The following is a 22600-nucleotide window of genomic DNA, read 5'->3' on the forward strand; positions in this document are numbered from 1 at the left end:
GATCACCTTGGGGCACCACCCTTGAAGAAGGGAAAAGATAACCAATTCACCAACTCAGTCTCATGAAAAGGTACTAAGCTGTCAGTTTGTAACTCTGATTAATAATTAACTTAATAATTACAACCACAATAACCATAACGGCTAGTAATGGTCGAAGGACTTTGGAGTCCTTGACAGAGTAGAGGTTGACAAGATTCACTCATGTACAATATTAAATAGACAGTATGACGCTTCAAAAGTCTTTTATTTAACACAAAGATGAAAACACACAACTAACATGTACTATGTACAGGTGTGTGTGTGCGTGTATGTGACATGGTGCCGAGTTAGGGAATATTGTTAGTTGCATGCAAAGACCCTGAGTCTGTGTGAAGCATAATTCAACTAACATCAAATTAGGCATGTAGCAAATAACCTGACTACACAGAGATCACAATAACACCCAAACAGCGAACAAACAAATACGTAGATTGAACACATGCGCATTACATCAACCACAAGAGTCCTGTGCTCAGCCGTGTTATGCTATGCTGTGTGCTATCTAGGCCCAGTTTAACGTTGCCAGTCTTTGAAGAAAAGGTGCTGGTGGTTCCTTAGCTGATGCCAGCATTGTAATCCCAGCAGCCCCGTGGGGAAAGAGATGGAGAAGAGAGAGAACAAAGGATGCCCGAGTTTTGACCATCTGGTTAGTGGGGCGTCTGTCACCCTGACCAACAGAAGCTCCAAGCTGGGTCTCTTGGGGAATTCTGGGGGAACTGAGTCGAGTTCAGAGTTCATTTTGAAACCCACAATGAACTTCATCTGTGGGTCCCAACACGGGCATCCAAAGTAATAGGGAGAATCAGGTTAGGTGCAGGAAAATAGTACAAGTGTTATCAGAGACCATACTTATTCAGGCCATCACTTATTTTCACTGCCATCAGGTAAGCTAAGTCATACACACTACTCATCCATTTTTCAACAGTCAGGATGCAGTGGCAAATAGCCACAAACCCACAGAGTCTACTTATTTAAGGGGGTACGGACTGAATTTGATACTTACCTTCAACGTTGTTTTCATTATTATAAAAAGAATCAACCAAAAGGGGTGCTGGGAAGTCTGCGAATATTCTAATCATGTTTCCTTAGAGACTTCGGATGGGGAAAACATTTTTTTTTTTGATTGATTAAACAAATATATTTACTTTTGTTAATTCCACTAAATTCTCTGTGATGTTTTATAGAGTAGAGTTGCCGGGTCTGGATAAGAGCCAATTTATGAGGATAATAAAATGACTTGACAAATTGTTTTCTGTTACAATGATTGATTATTTGTTGTGATGATTATGATATTTCACTAAGAGAATTATACAGGCAGGCCAGGATTACAACTATCAAGTGGTAAGATTTGACTGGAGGAACCTCGCCTATGAAAAATGCTGTTTAATCACACCTGGCATGCAGTTGATACAGTCAACTTTAATTGAGGTTGGTGAGTTACCAAACAAATAAAACAACTTTGAAGGCGTGTGCATACATACTAATACATACGAAATGTGTCAGATGATCTATATGACTTCTCAGACAGATGACTCGGTTTTTATCCAGCAAATATCTGACTTTAATTAAATTGAGGCACACATTGCTTATCAGATAGACATTAGGGGTGCAGCAGGTTTCTGCAGATGCCAACTTTGGTTTAAGAGCAGAAATTAGATATATAAATGCAGAAATAATTATATAATTAAATGCAAAAATAAATAAATACATAGTTATAACAAAATGTTTGAATACAAAAAAACATTTAATAATTATATAGCCACTTATTAAACTACTCCACCCTCTCATAAACATTTTCTAACATAAAAGAAAATAAAAACTTGTAAAAAACAAACATACTGATGTTTCGGTGTTGATGGAAAATACTGCACAGGTGATGTTCTTTAAGTGACTGACATTCTTTACATCACCTGTCAGACCTTGAATGCTATTTGAAAAACATAACTTTGGCTCCAATATGAACAGGGGTAAGGAGTTTTTCCTGAACAAGGCCCGATTTACAATCCCAAAGCATCAGTATTTGATGAGTATGAGACTCAAAAATCAGTTTTCTTACAAACTGGACCTGTAAATTAGATAATTATTTATTTATTCATTCATTTGAGCATTTTATCATTTAATAATATATTTATTCATATAACAGTACAATATTTGTATTATTAAAGTATAAAGTTGGATAAAATGGAAATATTCAGGTAAAGTGCAATTTCCTAAAATGTTTGTACTTTGTAAGTAAAGTGCTTAATGTAAATGTAGTTCACAACACTGGTTACAACTCTAGAATACTTCTGTAAATGTCTCCTTAACTAACTAAGTGACAGACCTTCTCAATTTCTTCAAGACAGTCTAGACTCATGGTCATGCTGATGCTGAAAATCCCCAGGCTGTAGAGGTTTTATTAGACTATTTTGAGACATAAAGTTGCAGCCATAGGCTAAAGGCTGATGTCTACATTGTATAGCCAAAGCTATGTGTATATTGTGATGACTGGACTCACCAGGCAAAATATTTTATTATTTTCTACATTTATTATTTCTATTTCTATCTATTTGTGTTAATGTCAATATTCATTGATCTCAAGATTCTATGGAAAATATTCTATCCAATAAAAATTGCTTGTTTATATCTCATTCTATTACTTTAATTCCATCAGAGAGAGCAAACTGTTTAAAAGGAGGGAGGACTGTGCGACTGTGCAGCAATTGCAAAGGTTCAGATGGGTCACAGGTCAGGTAGGAGGGCCCCTTATCAGCTCCGTCAACAACCATCGCTCTCCACTCTCTCACTACAAACTGGCCCGTTCTTAAAGGAGCCACGGCACTCTTATAACACCAGAAGCCAAGCTTGGTGGATGACCTAAAAGTCCCAGATCCAGCTTAATTTTTTTTGAAAGTTTCAGCACAAAATTAAGTTATTTGTCAAAAATTATAAAACATTGTCAGGAAAGATCATAAAAATACCAAAACACACTGGTACTTAAAAAAACGCCCAGATTGAACTGTTGACAGGAGCACTGTTTTGTGAATTTTCTGACCACCAGCGTACTACAAGCTTAAAATAACACCTCCTTCTAAAGTTTAGAATGTCCATTTATTAATTGAATCACTCACTTGCCAAAATCCATTTGATTTGAAATATTTTTAAATGTTTACTGATTGGCAGGATTTTCACCGACTGCGCAATCAGTGTCTTGCCATGATTCGTAAGGCCAAAGCATCTTACTATCTCTCTTCCCTATTCGATTGTAGTGGAAATCCAGCAAATTTTGGAAGACTGTTAAGACCTTATCTAATTGTCACACTTCAATATTACCAACCCAAGTAACTAGTGACTCTTCCAAAATTTCTGACAAACAAAAACAGTGGGATGCCTTTAACAAGCACTTTGTTGTTGCAGGCAATTTCTTTGAGAAATCTGGCTTAACAGCTATGACTCAGTTTGTGATGTTCCTACCATCTCAGTTAGCTCTAGGCCCTGTAGTTTCTCGTTTAGGCCCTTCTCTGGTCACAAAGTATTTGAAGCCCTGTGTGGCATTGATCCTAAAAAGTCTACCAGGGCTGATCAGTTGGATCCACAACTTTTACTACTAGCTGCTCCTGTTATAACTGATGCTTTGACGCATATTTTTAATTTAACTTTAATAACTGGAAGTATTTCAACTGTGTGGAAAACTGCTTTCATTTCTCCGTTAACCTTAAATTATTACTTAATCCCAAAAAGACAAAATACATGGTATTCACAATTGTGAACGATTGTCACCTTCCTTGCTTATAGACAGTAGTATATCTACATTGAATAGGACTCCTATTGAAAGAGTTTCCAATTACAAATATCTGGGCATCTGGATAGATGATAAAATTCATATCTCCAAACTAACTAAAAAACTACAGAGCAAATAATCATTCTTTTATTGTAACAGAGCTTGTTTAACTTTAAATTGTAGAAAACAACTTGTCCAGGACACTTTTTTACCTGCTCTAGATTATGGGGATGTGATTTACATGCATGCTGCTCTCTCAACATTGAAGCCCCTTGATGCAGTGTATCACTCTGCACATTTTATTACAGGTGATGGGTTTAGAGCTCATCACTGTGTTCTTTATGACAAAGTTGGATGGCCATCTTTATCTGTAGGCTGAGGGAACAGCACTGTAGTATACGGAGTGGTAATTCATTAGCCTTAGTGTCTGGAAAAGCATCTCTATGACTTCCGTCCAACACCTGTGAGCCTGTACTCTGAAGAGTCTTCTCACAGGACGCTGCGTTGCCATTACCGTAAATGTTACATGAATCGCGCATTGGAAATATTGGTGCGGCTCATTTGACCACGCAATCGCAAATGACGGCTGACTTGAACGCAGTTTCCTACGGGCTTGGGTGAAGTACGTTCAGTACAGGGGAAGTAGCCGTCACGTCCATACCCTGTACGTTATCTGGATGCAGGTTTTATCATGTGACTTCACACTGGCCCTGAGTTAAGCTTCAAATGAGTTGGAGACAACGGAACTGTCTGTTTAACGATAAGCGATATGGCTGCGAGCGCGGATCCACAGATAGTTGTCATCGGATGCGGGATATCAGGTATAGCAGCGGCTCACAGGCTCGTTAAAGCTGGATTTCATCATGTGCGGATACTTGAAGCGACTGCGAGAAGCGGAGGGAGAATCAAAACAGGAAGACTGGGTGAGCGACATTGCTGTGTCTCTTTCTGTGTAATGATTTTTTGTACTGCCTTCACCGGTCGCCATAACTCAAACTCATGATGACTGGCTCCACCTCTCTACGAGCTCAAGTGTAGACATGATGAGGTCCCCCCAGCAGTACCACTCTCATACTGTTCCCATGAAACAAACAGATCCCTACATTTCCTCTGTTTTGTTTCGTTTCTATAGATGTACAAGTTCAATCCAAAATGAAAATCCACTCATCAGCCTCATCATCTTCTCACCTCCATGCAGATGGAAAGTCAGTTGAAGTTTCTAGTCCACAAAGCATTTCTGGAGCTTCACAGCAAAACAGTGTTGCAGCATTCTCCTGAACAACTGAAGTAGATGGGGACTTGTTTTAAAATGTGAATTAAACAACTGAACATAAATATAAAAGGGCTCCATGCAGCTTCATCTGGCGTAATCCAAATCTGCAGAAGCCCCAGACCCCAAATTGATTTGTAAAGATGCTGTGAACCTTTTTTAAAGAGGTCATATTTTTGCTCATTTTCAGGTTCATACTTTTATTTTGGGGTCCTGGTAGAGTAGGTCTACATACTTTAATTTTCACAAAAAAAAATTCTCATATGGTGCATTGCTGCAGCATCCCTTTTCACTGACTTGAATTTTAGTTGTAAATTCAACCACGCAATCCTGTTTACCCTCTACAGGTAATAACGTCACAGAGATAGGAGCGAGTTATATCCACGGTCCATCTGAGGAGAACCCACTCTTTTGTCTGGCTCGTGACTATGGGCTCCTGGATCCAGAGGCCCTCAACCCGGAGAACCAGGCCATGGACATTGATGAACGTCCTCCATGGATTCCCAACTGGTTCAGCAGTTCAGGTCACTGGATGTTGTAACACGCCCCTTTTTTCCCCTATTTCACGTTATCCTATTGATTACTTTGTGGAAGTGCAAAACAAAATGAATATTTTATATTCTTTGGGTGATGTGCAGGTCAGAGGCTGAGTACTGAACTCATGAGACCTGCTCTGGAGATGTATAATGAGCTCATGGATGAAACTTTACAATTTCACAGTAACAGAGACCACCCCTGGGCCAGCTTAGGACATTTCATGCGATCAGAAGTACGTCACCGCTCAATCAGCAAAATTATTTTTCAGCCGCATGATCTGAAAAGTTCTTGGATGGTCTAATGGATCCTGTGTGTGATCTCTGTGGGTGTGTGGTACTGTGTGCAGGCTCGACAGCGAGCGGCAGGGAGGTGGAAGGACAAGGATAAAAATACCCAGGACCTGCTACTGTGTGGCCTTAGTGCCAAGCTGAAGGATGAGCTCTGTGCCAGTGCAAGTCACAGCATGGATGAGATAGACCTGGTGGGATTCAACATGTTCGAAGGTCTAAGTGGACTGGACTGCACACTCCCAGGGTTTGTACTCCACCATCTTACAAACATATTCACTCTTAATAAAGGGTATAAACTTAAATGTTAGACTTAGTGAGGTGCTAAACATGCTCAGCTCTATTTGGTGTTGGTTTACTCTGATTAGGCTCCTCCAAGGCACCCTGAGACAGATCAATGTATTCACCACCCAGTCAGGTGGTAGCAGTCCCTGTCTATCAGTAGAGTAGAGTTGAAATGATTAATAGATTAGTCAATTGACAGAAAATTAATTGGCAGTAATTCAGAATAAGTACATCTTTTCAGAGATGTTTCAAGAAAATGCTGTACATTATTTCTAAAATGTGAGGGTCTGCTGCTTGTCTTCTTCATACATGAAATTAAGCTGCAGTTCTTTTTTGTTTTGGACTGGACACATTTGAAGACATTCACTTTGACTCTGAGAAATTATTAAAAAATCAAATTATAAACGGTTTTCTGTCATTTTACAGAAATCACTCTAAATAAGTAGTATAATAATAAACATGCACTCAGTTCACCCTTTTAATTCATTTAAAATTGTTTTTGAGACACTTGATATTTATTACTTATGCATTTTTTTCCCTGTGAAAAGAGTTTTCCCTTACCCAAATTAAGGGTGCTGTATGCTGTACAAATTGTAAAGCCGCCTGAGGTAAATTTGATTTAAGATATTAGGCTATGTAAATAAAGTTTTTCTTGACTTGAATACACTTTGGTAATCCATTCTGGAATCTTCTTCTGCTCTGCCTTTCTTTTGCTGTGTTTACAGGCGTGGTGCCAGAGTCTCACTCTCTCTAATCCAGACGGTCTAGCCTGACTACACCTTAAAACACCTTTAATGTTGTGTAATATTATTGTTGAGATCATCTTGTCAGGCTCCTCGGGGTGCTGAGACAGAGCCTTACTGAGATAAACCAATATCTATCTTAATTACAAGCTTATACATCTGCATCCAGGTAACTTCTACTCATGCCTTTCTCTTGCAGTGGCTATGAAGGTCTAATCAAAAACTTGATGTCAGAGCTCCCCGCTGACTTGGTGACCTACAATCGGCCTGTGCGCTGTGTCCACTGGAACAACACAGAGAACGGAGTGAACACTGTGATGGTTGAGTGTGATGACGGGGAGAGGATCGCTGCTGATCAAGTTATTGTCACAATACCTTTAGGTACATTTCTGCACACATCCTGTACTACTGATATAGAGTTGTATTCATTTTAAGTTTATTTTGTGGCAGTGTGCTATTCGGGCAACATTATTTTGACTATACAGATGGGGTAGTCGATATCCATTAAATACATTATATTAACAATATACAGGACATTCTGATATAATAATTATTTTGGAAAATCAGATTAAGTAACCAGATGGGAATGTCTGTGTCTGGCTAATCCAACTAAATACATATCTGACAAAGCAAGGTAGCTCATCACACGAATGCAAGAATCATAAAAATTCTATATTGCCATAAAACAGTCAGGCTTGTTGCTCACAATAGCCTCATATAACCGTCGTAACCTCAGGGTTAATGGTATGGCAAAATCTCTCATCTATGTTTTTTTCTCATCAGGATACCTTAAGAAGCACCATTCAACCCTGTTCTGTCCTCCTCTCCCGGCACACAAGCTCCACTCCGTCCAGAAACTGGGATTTGGGACATGCAACAAAATATTTGTAGAGTTTGAGTCACCGTGGTGGGATGCTGACTGTGACATCATCCACCTGGTGTGGGAAGATGAGGTCTGTATTGCAGCCATGAATCACACAGTGCCTTTACAAGCATGCACAGAACCCTTGTGTAAATACTATTAAGCGTCTCATTGTTCTGTAATGTTTGCACTGTGGCAGCATGCTTAAATATCAGGCTTTGTCAGATTTAATTGATTTGTTTCCTGTACGTAGTGCATCACTGACAAATGAATACACTCACACACACATTGATTGTTTGTTTTACACCCTTTGTGTCTTTAGGCGGACATTTTGGACCACGTGAAGGATATAAGCAAATCCTGGATAAGAAAGATGTCCACGTTCAATGTGCTCAAATCCGTTGAAAGGTACAAACAGGTGACGGTTTCTCAGTCTTCTCTATATAAAACGTTTACAACACCTATGTGACTCCTCTTGTCAATTCTCATTAAACTCTCAGGGGTAGCCATGTTCTCTGCGGCTGGATCGCTGGGCATGAGTCAGAGTATATGGAGTCACTTCCTGAAGAGGAGCTCAGATGTTCCATCACAGAGCTCATCCGCACATTCACAGGTGAGTTTCAGATCTGTGGTCTCAACCTGTAGGTGTCTCCTAATTGTTAGTATGGATGAAAATGGATAGCAATACTTCATTGTTTTGCTTTTTTTTCTGAAAGTAGAATAACTGCCTTGCAAAGAGGAGACTGTTGCAATGAACAACAGGAAATACAGCACATCGCATCATATTTAAGGTGCACTATGTAGTTTTGGGGAAGAAATTTAAATCAGAAGATAAAGATCTTCATTGGCTGACTTTTAATGCCTTAACAAACAAAATAAACAACCTCTCTTTGTTTTCACAACTGAATAAACTGAATAAACAAACTGACCTTAAAGGACAATATATTTGGCAGACCCTGCCACCTTTCTAGCTTCAAACAGTGTTCTGGGTCCTTATTTTCCTCTGAGAACAGCTCATTTATTCAGTTATGGAAAAAATAAATGTTTCTATTATTAAATAAATAAATTATTAAATTTAAATTTAAATATTCATATTCTGAGTTTAAATGTATTCTCCAAAACTACATAGAGTCCCTTTTAAGATGTGAAAGAAATAAAAAAAAAGGTGAAATTGATGATGAAATTAAATTTTAAAAATTAAAAGATAAAGCTCAGCCCACCTGGGTTGTGTGAAAGAGCTTCACCTTAATCAGGTGTATGGACAAACATTACAACATTCAATATATGCACATAAATGCTTTGTAAATGATCCAATCAGAGGACCACACACCTTTAGAAAACACTACCATCACCAACATTACCATCCAGGAAAATGAAGATGAAAAACAGAAGGAAGTTTTTTTACAAAAGAAATCTATAAAACATCACACCACCATACTATAAGATTAGATATAGATTAGTTAAAAGTGTTACTAATATTAATACAAATTCTACTCAATAATGTAATGTACACACTGAGTGAATAGTTTATATTCAGCTTAATTTTTATGATAGAAGTTGTTTGTGCCAGTTTAAAATAATGGGAATGTAATGCATTTACATTAAGTTAGCATATAATCATCACATTAATATCTTCCCAAACCTGTCAGACTTTTCAGAACGATATAAGATTCCCAGCTGTAAACACCTCAAGGATGTTTACACAATTGGTGTCCTTTCCTGTGGTGCCACCCACTGGCCAATCTGTACATATTTTGACTCACTCATTGTAAGAATAGCAAAGCTATTTCTCTATTTTTAGCTTTGTATGCAGGAGTATTACCATATAGTATTACAGCCACAAGTATGACCTTAAGTGTCCTGTTGAAAATGTATGGGACCTAATTAAAGAGTGCGCTTTACTTCTTACTTCTTTTTTCTTTTCTTTCTTTTTTTGGCCTTTTCATGGTTTTATTAGATAGGACTGCTTAGAGAGATGGCCGGAAACAGCATGAGAGAGAGGGGGATGACATGTTACAAAGGGCTGCAGGTTGGACCTTATGGGGCTTATGCTCTACCAACTGAGCTACTTCTTACTAACAAAAAAGTTTCCTAAAAATGTATCTGAGCCTTTCCTGGATGGTTATGTCAAAATAACTGTGTGTGTTTAGGAAACGCAACAATCACACCAAGGGGAATCCTGCGCACACAGTGGTTTCATGAACCCTGGACATGTGGGTCCTACTGCCACCCAGCAGTAGGCGTCTCAGCGCAGGACCTGGAGAACATGATGGAGCCTCTGCCTGTGAAGGGATCACAGTCACAGGTACTGTATATATGAACATGTTTTGTTGTCACACAAACACACATGTGCATAGTGAGTACATTAACACTACCTCTGTTGTCTTTCAGTTCTAACTGTTTGGTCTGTTTCAGCCCCTGCAGGTGTTGTTTGCAGGAGAGGCTACTCATCCCTGCTACTACTCCACCGTCCATGGAGCTATCCTCACTGGGTGGAGAGAAGCTGATCGACTCATCTCTCACTACTCCTCCGTCAGTCCATGTAGCCACCCAGTTTAAAAAAAGATGCTACATGCATAACAACATTTTATATTTTTTTACATCGAATCTATGAAGGTTGATTCTTCTCATCCTATGGATTTTAAAAGAGAACTCCACTGATTTCAATTTTCTTATAGACTACGTACTTGAGTAGGAGCTACACAAATTGTCTTTAAGTACCTCTCGGACCAGATGAGGGAACATGGCTTTCCACATCTTTATATTTGAGGGTCTTTTTTGTGTGTTTGTTTGTTTTTACATTTAGAACAAGTATTAAAAAAAACAAGTGACATACACAATCATCCACTGATGAAAGATAACAAAACAAAAAAAAGCTTGCCAGATTACTTCCCAGTCAACTTGTTTACCAACCATAACACATCTCTTTTGATTTGTGGGATTTACATTTCAGCAAACAGCTGAAACCACTGGAAAGATTCACTGTTCTGTTTGCCATGTTAATAGTGTTCGCTGAATAACTGCACATTGATGCAAGAATGTAATTGTTGGAGCAATAGTGTTTTTTATGCAAAATTAAAATTTTAACTGATTAATCCATAAACAGGTGTGTGTATGTGTTTGCACTCCTGCATGCTTATATGTTGTTTACTGTTATGGATAGGTAGCCATTGGCCTGATTATTCTCCTATTTTTTTCCATTCAATCACCCTACCAAATGAAAATCTAACAGCTTTTGGAAGCTGTCAAGTCATTGTGAACCTCACAGTGGCAGCAGCATCTTTTTTGGTTGTACTGCAGAAAATCCAAGCCAAAAACATTATTGAGTAGCTACTCAGGTCACATATGTGTAAAAAGCAGAAATACAACCCCTCTGAATTAGATCAAAAGTAGGGTTCCCAATTCTGCCGGGTAGGAAATATCTATCAGAATGGACTACTGTCTCTGTAAATATAGTTTAAAGTTGGAAAGCTAATCTTGTCAGGTAAAGTGACAAGTCAGTACAAAAGATTAACCATTACAGGGTGTGCTGTTGGGACATTCAGGTCACAGCCAGTCATTCAGTGGCACACTGTCTGAGTGGCAGGGGTGAAAAATGTTTTCAAAAGGACACCAGCTACAAAATTGTTTTATTATGTGACTCAGGTTTAAAGTATAACCAGACCAAGTATATCTGTGTAATAAAACACACAGGGGACTATAGCCTATTTAACCATTTAAAGGCACACAGAGACCAATAATGATGACGGCACTTTATCATGTTTTATCCACCACAGGGGCACTTTTATATTCTTTTGAAAATGGGAGTACCAGGGCAGCAGCAACTTCGAAAGAAAAAAGTAATGCAATGACTAACAAAAATAAAAACAATCATTGTAATACAATTTTTTAAAAGGCTGTTACAAATCTAATAATGGCTGAATCTTGATATTTACCGCTTTATGAGTACGTGTAAGAAGCTGAATGTGCCATCCTATGATCATTGATGTGCTGCCACATTCACCAACTTGTTAAGTACCCCAGCCTCCATTAAAAGGACTTTTACTTCGAAAATCTTGACCGGAAACGACCCCTTTTTTCATCATCTCCAGAGGAAGTCACCAGAGACAGTTAACCATCAGCGAAGTGAACTGTCTGTAGTAGTTAGGAGCCAGCTATGTCTTTGAGTGTGAACTCTAAAGTAGTAATAATAGGATGCGGGATATCAGGTGTAGCAGCGGCTCACAGGCTCGTTAAAGCTGGATTCCATCATGTGCGGATACTTGAAGCGACTGCGAGAAGCGGAGGGAGAATCAAAACAGGAAGACTGGGTGAGCAGCTGTGCATGTTCTGTAGCAACTTCTTCACACTTGCCTCGCAGCATTTCATGCATATATACAAGGGTCTCCGTTTCCCACAGAGAAAGCCTGACAGGCTCTGACAAGACAGATACATGTTTTATAATATTACGTGTTTATTACAGCAGGAGTGGGTGCAGCCTTTTATTATTTCTAAGTATAACACAAATAAAGTGCAATTATTTGTACTGGGTAGTCCTTAACGACTCTGTAAGGACACTCCCATACAGAGTTTAAAAGCCTGCAACTCACCTCTAGTTAGGTAGAACTGAAGAAGCCTCTTGGATGGGAGGTGAAACGTCTTCAACAAACTGAAACAAGTCCAGTTGCCTACGATACAGCACTTATGGCCATATTGCAATTTCAATAATATTTAGATTATTGCGCAGCCCTAGGTAAAATGTTTTTTCTTTATTCAGACCAGACTTATCTTTGTCTGCTGTAAATCATTTGACTATGACTATAAATGCAGCAGATGATGATGCAAGGGTTATTCCACTTCAGTGACTGTTCTCTTCTGCAGGTGATAATATTATTGAGATAGGGGCAAACTGGATCCATGGACCATCCGAGGAGAACCCCGTGTTTTGTCTGGCCCGTCAGTATGGGCTCCTTGAGCCAGAGGCCCTCACCCCAGAGAACCAGACCATGGACGTTGGAGGACATCCTCCCTGGGTTCCCAACATCTTCACCAGTTCAGGTCGCCAGAGGTTTTGAAAAAAACAAAGACTGTTGTAAGACTGAACTCTCAGATAGTAGGAGTAGTAGAAGTAATTGTAGAAATCTGTATATGAAGGGCCATATAAGGTTACATTTTATGGCATGACATGATGCATTATTTTAGGTGGTAATTATTTTTAGATAGTTTGATCTTGCCCTTTTATGCCAAGGCCCTATTGCTTTCTGTTGTGGACCCAGCTGGTATGCATAGAGTAAATTATTATATCTGTACAATACTTAGTTAACTAAAATGAATTACAGCAGCTTGCAGGTGCTTTTGCATTATTATGTGTAATGACACATTTCCACTGTTGAGCCAGGCTATAGACTTACTGTAGTGTATGAGTGAAGTGATATAAGTTGGCTGTTTTCCTAATTAGTATTCTGTGGGTTATGTAACGTGTGCAGGTCGGAAGCTGAAGGCTGAGGACTTTGATCCTGCTAAGGACATGTTTATTGAGCTGCTGATTGAAAGTTCAGACTTTCAGAGTAAAGGAGGAGAACCCTGTGCCAGTGTGGGAGATTTCATCCGATCAGAGGTACATTTACCAGCAGAGTGTGTGTTAGCTACCAGCCTGGATTATCTAGAATATTTTAGCTGTTTTTGATAATAAACTTCTTCTTGTTTCGTTGCTTGCTGTCTGGCGCAGGTACAACAACGAGCAGCAGAGAAGTGGAAAGATGTTGATGCAGCCACTAGATCTCTGAGACTGTGTTTGATCAGTACCATGTTGAAGGTGGAGTGCTGTGTTAATGGATCTCACAGCATGGATGAGGTGGGCCTCGGGGCCTTTGGCCTATACGAGACTCTACCTGGACTGGACTGCACATTCCCAGGGTCTGTACTCCAACAGGGCATACATACAGTTATTTCAGTAATCTATTTGATTAAATCCTAATTTCCTGCATTTACATATTAAAAATCTCATTATCAAGTGGCATAAAATAAAGATAAAAACCTGATACATAAAGTAGCTAAGTACATTATTCAGTATTTTATTGAAGTGATTTCTACAACATGTGTGTCTCTCTGACTTTGACATTTCCTCTCTCGTGCAGTGGCTACGAAGGTCTAATCAAAAACTTGATGTCGGAGCTCCCCGCTGACTCGGTGACCTACAATCAGCCTGTGCGCTGTGTCCACTGGAACAACACAGAGAACGGAGTGAACACTGTGACGGTCGAGTGTGATGACGGGGAGAGAGTTGCAGCTGATCATGTGATTGTTACAATACCTCTAGGTAAAATCAGATGCATCTATTCACACGCACAGTTTGATGTTTCCTATCTCGGTACATTAAATGTTGAGATTGTGCTACACAAACAAGTTCTAACATTCAACTTAATTATCTTCAGTTTAAATTTTGCTTTACTATTGTAAGTTATCATAAAAACGTTTTTATGTGGTACCAAAATATGAACATTTTTGGAGAAATGCATCATCTATAGGCTGCAAAGCATAACGCAAGTGCAACATTAAAAAAATGTATCACAATGAATAAATAACATTATCAGTAGATAAGTGACACCTTGGATTCAAAATGAAGTGACGACAGCATGACATTGACATGGGCTTTTTTTCCAGGCTGTTTGGTTCTGAGCATAAAGTAACTTGTTCTGGTTCATCAGGATACCTGAAGAAGCACCATTCAGCCCTGTTCCATCCTCCGCTCCCTCTACACAAGCTGCACTCCGTCCAGAGACTCGGTTTTGGAACAAACAACAAAATATTTGTGGAGTTTGATTCGCCATGGTGGGATGCTGACTGTGAGGTCATCTATTTCTCATGGGAAGATGAGGTGAGACCTGTGGTCAACAATTAAAGGTGTACATTTACCGTGCATACACACTAGACTCAATTATACTGGAATTAAAAATACTGTAATAAACCTATAGGTTAAGATGTAGATACAGCCAATATAAAGAATATTTCAGAGGAATGACCGAGGCTTGTTGAAACAGATTGCCCTTTATTATACCTAATTCATGAAGCCAACAACCCTGTGCAAACAGATTGACTAGGCACAAACTAAATCCTACACTAAAGCTTAAAGCTGAAATTGACAAACCGTAACTACATCCCCTTTAGGAACCTCACAAAGGAAAATGCACACCACACTGGAAAACCACCACTAAGGTAGCTAGGTTGCTAAACTGCTGTATTGAAATTAGTATAAATAATTAACAGACAAATGATTAACAATGAAAGTAGTCTTTTAAAATCACTTTCCTGGGGCTCAAGACCTTTCGTTTGAGCTTTGGCACTGAGCTACTACCCAAGCGTCTCATTTCGTCCTGTAGTGAGGGTGGACTGAGAAAGATATAGCTCCGATAGGAGGGTGGCAGTGTAGACAACGAAGCTGACACTTTTGGGGTGGAGTAGGGCTGCCACCAAGGGCTCCATGGGCAATGTGTATAGCATGCTTTTCCATTCCTTCAAAATCCAGGCAAGACACGTCTTGAGAAGGGGTCTTTCTAAAATATCTTTCCATGAGACTGACTTCTCCCAGGAGCTGGGAACACAATATGGAAAGTTGTCTTACGGGCCACTTCCCTTGGGGAAATTTCTTTCTCTTGTAGCGGGACTGAGTGGGAAAGGGGAATTATCTCATCATGTTCACCTGCCACCAAAAATGACCTGCCTACTGACTCTTTCTCCTCCTCATTATAATCCAGAATGAAGTATTCAACTCTTCAGCTATGACTATGTCTAACACAAAAAGAGAACAGAGTAACCATTTTGACTAAGTTCCTGTACACATGATCCCAAAAATGTTTAATGATTTTGCCACTAGTTGGCCACGAATCTAACACATGCGACCATTTATACGTTTTTTTCTCCTTCACGATTCAGGATGCCATGGTGGACCAAGTGCCAGATGTACAGAGATCCTGGATAAAGAAGTTGTTTGGCTTCACTGTGCTCAAACCCACTGAAAGGTCAATAACCACATTGGGACACAAATGCTGGTTTATGTCTCACATGTTTATATTGTATTTAACAGAAAAACACTGTCAGATTATTTGATTAGGAGTGCAGTTTTGTTTGTTGTTTAACTTTCAGGTATGGCCATGCTCTGTGTGGTTGGATCGCTGGGCATGAGTCAGAGTATATGGAGACAGTGCCTGAACAGGAGGTCATGCAAAACGTCACACAACTCATTCGCCGGTTTACAGGTGAGTCTAAATAAGTCTGAAGCATACTGGATAATCATTCCAGGCTTGGTTATGTTAGAATAATTTCTTTCAGCACTTCTAGACTGACTGTGTATGTTTAGGGAACCCGACCATCACCCCGAGGAGAGTCCTGCGCTCTCAGTGGTTTCATGACCCCTGGACATGTGGATCCTACAGTTTCCCCGGAAGAGGCTGCTCAGTGCAGGACCTGGAGAACATGATGGAGCCGCTGCCTACGAAGGGATCACAGGCACAAGTACCTAAATGTTCATTCTCAAACATAAATGTGTGCTCCCAACAAACACACCGATATGCACATAATCAACCAATATTTAAGTTTCACTGTTCTAACTGTTTGGTCTGTTTCAGCCCCTGCAGGTGTTGTTTGCAGGAGAAGCTACTCATCCCTGCTTCTACTCCACCGTCCATGGAGCTCTCCTCACTGGCTGGAGAGAAGCTGATCGACTTATCTCTCACTACTCCACCGTCAGTCAGTCAGAGCCACCCAAGTCGAAGCTTTAAAGGAACACAAAAAGGGAGTCATCACCAGATTTATAGCTAAAATCTGCACCTTCTTTAAATTACGATGTTTGGGTTGATTGTCTGGAAGCCTGCTGCTTAGTTAAATCAGTATTTAACATTTTTGGAAAGTTCAGTGCATTAAAGTACAAATGGATTGGTCCGGTAATGTCAACTTGGACAGGCAATCTAAACAATTGATCAGTACAGTTATGATATTTTCACATCAAAGATACAGCTTAAAAGATTAACAGATGAAAGATCTCCTTGTTAATTTTAGTAAGGGGAAAAAAGTGCTTTTGAAATGAAATTAAACATGTAGTAATTCTGTTTACAAACAACGCAGTGATAGTGACAGTGATTTTGTAATTTCATTGTCTTATTTTTATGACTGAAGCTTTCAACTTTACCCTTTGATAATATATATATTGATTATGGATGAGTGTCAGGTATTGTAAATAAACTAAACATTTATAATTAAATTGTTCTTGTCCTGTTTTTATTAATTATTTATATTTATTTTATATAATCTGTTCTTGAATGTTCATTCAGATACCAATCAAATCTATTGTTTTGATTGTAATTTATTGTCCTTGTTAGCAGCATGTTGTTTTTTATATATATATATATGTATATCTATATATATATATATGTATATCTATATACATATATATGTATATATAGTATAAACTGTCACCACTTTATCAAATATGTTCTTTCCAGTTGTGTGATTCTTTAACTTTTATCATCATCGGACATCAGTTTTTGTTTTTGTGGTTTCTACATAATGTTGTTTTAAGTATCAAGTTACATTTTATTAAGCTAACTTTGATGAAGAAATTAACTCAGGCTTTTGACATTCTCTTATACTCGTAATGGAAGTCATGAGAATATTTATTTACGTTTTGTAAATACAAAATGTTGAAAATGTATCACATCATCAGGAGATAGACTTGACAAATTAAAGCTGATTATTGTTTGTGTCGAATCAAACAACTTTGTAGAGTATTAGAAGTCATCAGTTTTAGTTTTTGAAATGTTGGGGTCTTTTGATGAGCCATTTCAGTTTTCGATCTGTTGGGATTTTTATTCGGAGCAAACAAATGTTTAACAGATTTGTTTTTAACCTGTATTTGACTCTCACAGTGCCTTTTCAGATTGTATGTTGCATTTGTTGTTGTGTAAACATGGTCGATACATGTCCCAGCAGAAACATTTAGTTTATTTAAATAAAAATTAATTACACGTTTAAAACATATATATCAGCAGATGGATGCTGCGTCACATGAACACACCTCACACTTGTAATTAAATCACCAGCAGCTATTATTCAGAGTCATGTGTGTGGTTGTCTGTCATTTGATTTTACAAAGTTTAAAGTTGACAAATTATAATAAACACATCATAAAAGACAATAATTTTTCTTAACCAAATGATTAAATATGCAATTTTTTATTTTTCATTTTTTTCATTAACGAGCAGATGTAGCCATCTCTGAAAATATTCAGGGCCCCAAACTGTACAAGTGTACCAAGTGTCATGCTTTATGAACTACAAACTTACTACAAAGACTCCCTCGAGTACGCATGCGTGCAGGTGCATGTAGTCTGTTACGTCTGCTCGTGCTCGTTATTCTATTTCCCCCCCCCAAAATGTATCTTTCTCCTTTCACCTTAATTGTTCTGACTTCGTGAGTAACTTATTTCGACTGCATCCTCTCTAAACATACTTGTGGGGACGGTTCTGTTATTTTCCGCCATTTTTAACGCAATTTCGTGTAACTGTAAAACTGTGTTGAGCCACGATTATCAATACAGGTATTTAATAGCTGCACAGCACGAGTTCAAGAGATATTTATTAAAGTTAACCACATTTCATCTCGATTAGGGCACTAATACAGCAGTTAAACCACACACAAAAAGTATAGAAGAAGAAATAGTCTCACAGCGGAACAAAAGGGTTTAACGGCAAGTTTCCAGCCGGCATGTAAACAGTGTAGCACACCACCAACATGTCAAGCTCCAGCTTAGCAAGAGCCTGTCGGTCATAGTTAGTCTGTCAGTACCACAAATGAAAGCCAGTTAGTCATATTAACGATGAAACTGTACCAGGCGCTCCGTAATGTCGGGAAGTTCAGAACCGTGTTTGACTTCGGTGGACGGGACGTGGCCCATTGGTTCCCCGGACACATGGCTAAAGGTGACAGCTCTGCTTAAAGTTAGCTCAAGAATATATCAAATGTAATATAACGTACGGGTCTCATCATTGCTGCAATGATGGTTTCCACTTTGCAGGACTCAGACAGATGAAAGCCAGCCTCAAGAGTGTGGACTGCGTCATAGAAATCCATGATGCCAGAATATCCTTTTTTATGTTTACTGCATCAAAGTTAGAATATAGAGGAAATATTGTAACCAAGTATTATCCAAAGATGATTCAAGTTATATCATACAGCATGATGTTGTATTAGTAGCTCCTATAGTAGTGCCAGGAGATGCCTGTTGTTTAATGATATCTATACAGCACTTTTCAAATCAAGGAAACACATTTCTTTACAAAACACAATAAAACAAAAACAGAGTAATCATACAAGAATGATCAAATAGAGAATGCTATAATCTCCATAGAAAGATAATTCTATAATATGTGAGCTGTGAAAGTAGAGAAATATTCACCTCTGTTGTTTAATCTTCAACCACAAGGAAAGCCCTTCTGATTGCAGGTGCTGACACTTAAATAAATTCTTAAAGCAGTCAGAAGCCATAGAAAGGACAAATTGGTGAATTTAAAAAAAAGAAAAATCTCAGCAGCAACATTTTGAACGTGCTGCAGACAGGGGGAAAAACATTAATGTCAGTGAACAGTAGTCAAAGAGGGCAAAGATGGTCTGATCTTAGAGCGGTTCATGAACTGCTTGAAACAAGCTTGAATTTATTTATTTTACTCTAAATATTTCATATTCTTAAATGAATGTGTTAAAACTATTTATCACCATGCACATATGCGACCAGGTAGCATTGTAGCATTATGCCCTTGGGAGCCCAAGCAGGTGAATCCAAACATGCTGCCGTTTACTGCGGTGGTAAATTTATTTTTTCTTTAACATGAAGCACATTCCCTTCTCTGGAAGAAACCCTGTGTTTCAGGAGACTCTAGATGTCAGACCACATCTGCTAGTTCTCAACAAGACGGACCTCACTGATCTGTCCAACAAGCAGGTAAGAAGTCGTGCTGCAATTTCAGGAGAGTCACATGTCATCAGGGGTTTTAAGATCAGCGACGCAAAACTCTGTCTTTACATTTACTCTGTAGAGAATCCTGAAGACACTCGAAAAGAACGGGGTGAGGAATGTTCTCTTCACAGACTGTTTGAAGCAGAGAGATGACAACATCAAAAAGGTAAAGGTCATCTTCACTTTGTACCAAACATTTGACTGTTGCAGAAATTTGTCGTCAGCTGATATGGAATAAAGATTATGAGCATAAATGTGCAAATAATTCTGTTTTTTATTTTTTCTGTAGTTGGTGCCAATGGTGGTTGAAATTATCGAGAGCACACCGCGCTTTAACAGAGATGAGGTAAGCTTACTCGAGGCCATTTGATGATTATTTTTCTATTATTTTATAGCTTAAAATTATAACCCCTGAGGAAATGTTACAGCTGTCAGTGCTCTCTGTTTGAGAAACTGTGTTCTAGAGGGTTTTCTTGTTACTTATCCCCCAAAATATACACAAATACCAATATTTTGCAATAAGCTACGTGACATGTAAGACAAACAATACCACAAAATGAGTAGTCATACCTTAACAGAGCTACAACCAATGCTTATCAAATTATACAACCTTTCTCTCCTTCCCCAACCCCATTTTTTCCTCCTAATATATCGGCCGTACTCTAATTTTGTCTTGTGATTCTTTCAGAATACAAATTATTGCCTGATGGTGATCGGAGTGCCCAATGTGGGGAAGTCATCTCTTATTAATGCCCTAAGGAGAACATACTTGAAAAAAGGTATGCACAGTAAAATTGAGTGTTTGATAGTTGTTGTTAGACGTTAAAGTAATTGATATTGTAATTTCACTCCAATTTCAGGTCGTGCATCTCGAGTAGGTGGGGAGCCAGGTATCACTAAAGCAGTCCTGACTAAAATTCAGGTGGGCGTGGAAGACGTGTTTGTCTCTAAATATGTCCATTTATGGGTTCACTGTGTGCAGATTTGTAAAGTATATATAGCTGGCTTTGTCCTCAGGTGTGTGAGCGACCCATAATGCACCTGTTGGACACACCAGGAGTCCTGCCCCCTAAGATTGAGAGTGTTGAAACAGGGATGAAGCTGGCTTTATGTGGTGACTAGAGCATGATTATTATTATTTTTATCTTCCTTCAGAAGAATTGCTGTCATTCAGGAAACGCCATGTAGAAGTGTTTTTTAACTAATTTTTAATATTTTTCTTTCCAGGAACTATTCTGGACCATTTAGTGGGTGAAGACATAATCGCTGACTACTTACTTTACTCTCTGAACAGGCTCGGGAATTTCAGGTGTGAACTTTCTCCATAAATTATGATTGAGTGAACTTTGATATAATGTGTTTCTTTTGCTTCACATTGCTGTGATAGAAAACTGTGTGTGTGTGTTTATGTGCAGTTATGTAGAGAAATACAACCTCCAAGAGCCTTGTGATGACATCAAGAATGTCCTCAAACGTATTGCTGTAAAACTTGGGAAGACTCAACGGGTAAAAGCCATTACTGGAGTGGGTAAGAAAAAGCTAATCCTTCACATACTCCTGCTACATTCAGTGTCATTGACTAGCTATTAATAAAGCGAACAGTCTGACATTTTGGGAAATACATTTTTTGTAATCCTGACCAAGATTTGGATAAGATGATTTATACCACTGTCATGTCTGTACGATAAATATTACACTAAAGCCAGCAGCCGGTTAGCTTAGCTAACAGCTAAAACAGCTAGCCTGGCTCTGTCCAAGGTAACAAAATCCAACTACCAGCATCTTAAAAACTCACTGATTAATTATATTAATAAGTCTATTTCAGTGTGGGTGTAATGAAATGAAATGACATTTGTTTTTTGGCAGTAAGTTATCACTGCATTTATCCTCAGTGTCCTGTCAGCCTTAATCATAATAAATGTTCAAGAAAATGTGCCAATTCATTGGACTATATCCAGACCACGCAATCAATCTTCTCATCTCAATCTTAGCAAGAAAGTGATTCAGCATGTTTCCAGATATGTGCTATATTTACATAATTATCTAATGATAATGTAGTGACAATACTGGCTTTTGAAACATAGGAAGACATATTCTAATCCTGAATACTAGAGAAATGTGTTTTCCATGCTGAAATCCACATCTGTATTTGTTTGAACATCAGTAGGAAAAATGTGCATCATACCAACGTCTCAGAGATGATTGAAAATGTTTGTTTCATGTCTCCCTCAGGGAACATTACCGTCACTATCCCAAACTACACAGCAGCGGCTTACGATTTCATCAGAGCCTTCAGGAAAGGAGAGCTGGGACAAGTAATGCTGGACTGACCTCAGCCATTTTAACCAGAGAAGCCACCAAAGTGTCATCAAGGGAACATTCTAGTCTCTGTCCTCGTGCCTTTGACATTTTGGGGACATGATGCAGTTTGTTTTGTTTATGGATGACATAAAAAGTCAGCAGAGCTCTGTATCATTTGTAAATAAAACTATTTGACTTCATTCGGGTACATTTCTTCTCAGCTTTGTTTTTATAATACATGAGACGAACATCTGTCAGGGTGTAAACAGGATATTTATTAGCATAAAGACATTGATCACAAACTCTTTATTTAGTATGTACATAAGTGGTGTAGTATATAATAGAGTGCACTTATAAATATGGAACAGTCTGTTGCTCCTGAGTGTCTACTGCAGGTAAAAAGCTTTTCTGGGATGGCAGACAGACCCTTAAAACCTTCAGAGACATGAATAACAGTGAGAGCAGCAGTTTGTTTTCTAGTGTCCCTCCCATAACACAGGTCTGAGAAATACATTTGATACATTTCAAGT

The 22600-nt window shown here is 38.6% G+C and overlaps 3 protein-coding genes across 3 annotated transcripts; all 3 read left to right on the forward strand.

Moving 5' to 3' along the window:
- The first annotated feature begins 4380 nt into the window (after positions 1-4380).
- On the forward strand, positions 4381-10886 carry LOC141009570 (peroxisomal N(1)-acetyl-spermine/spermidine oxidase-like). The gene is made up of 10 exons (XM_073482226.1): positions 4381-4722; positions 5417-5593; positions 5708-5838; positions 5953-6140; positions 7121-7302; positions 7705-7874; positions 8106-8191; positions 8284-8396; positions 9934-10088; positions 10199-10886. The coding sequence occupies exons 1-10, from the start codon at positions 4569-4571 to the stop codon at positions 10340-10342; spliced, it is 1500 nt and encodes a 499-aa protein (XP_073338327.1). The 5' UTR covers positions 4381-4568; the 3' UTR covers positions 10343-10886.
- A 968-nt stretch (positions 10887-11854) lies between these two features.
- On the forward strand, positions 11855-17018 carry LOC141009517 (peroxisomal N(1)-acetyl-spermine/spermidine oxidase-like). The gene is made up of 10 exons (XM_073482165.1): positions 11855-12093; positions 12644-12820; positions 13249-13379; positions 13491-13678; positions 13900-14081; positions 14470-14639; positions 15695-15780; positions 15905-16017; positions 16119-16273; positions 16387-17018. The coding sequence occupies exons 1-10, from the start codon at positions 11940-11942 to the stop codon at positions 16537-16539; spliced, it is 1509 nt and encodes a 502-aa protein (XP_073338266.1). The 5' UTR covers positions 11855-11939; the 3' UTR covers positions 16540-17018.
- Positions 17019-18359: 1341 nt separating this feature from the next.
- Positions 18360-22270, forward strand: mtg1 (mitochondrial ribosome-associated GTPase 1). Its single transcript, XM_073481896.1, has 11 exons — positions 18360-18735; positions 18831-18895; positions 19650-19754; positions 19849-19935; positions 20059-20115; positions 20458-20548; positions 20630-20691; positions 20787-20883; positions 20997-21078; positions 21185-21297; positions 22002-22270. The coding sequence occupies exons 1-11, from the start codon at positions 18633-18635 to the stop codon at positions 22097-22099; spliced, it is 960 nt and encodes a 319-aa protein (XP_073337997.1). The 5' UTR covers positions 18360-18632; the 3' UTR covers positions 22100-22270.
- Positions 22271-22600: the final 330 nt, after the last annotated feature.

Source organism: Pagrus major, chromosome 15, assembly GCF_040436345.1.
Source record: "Pagrus major chromosome 15, Pma_NU_1.0".
In the NCBI taxonomy this organism is placed as follows: domain Eukaryota; kingdom Metazoa; phylum Chordata; class Actinopteri; order Spariformes; family Sparidae; genus Pagrus; species Pagrus major.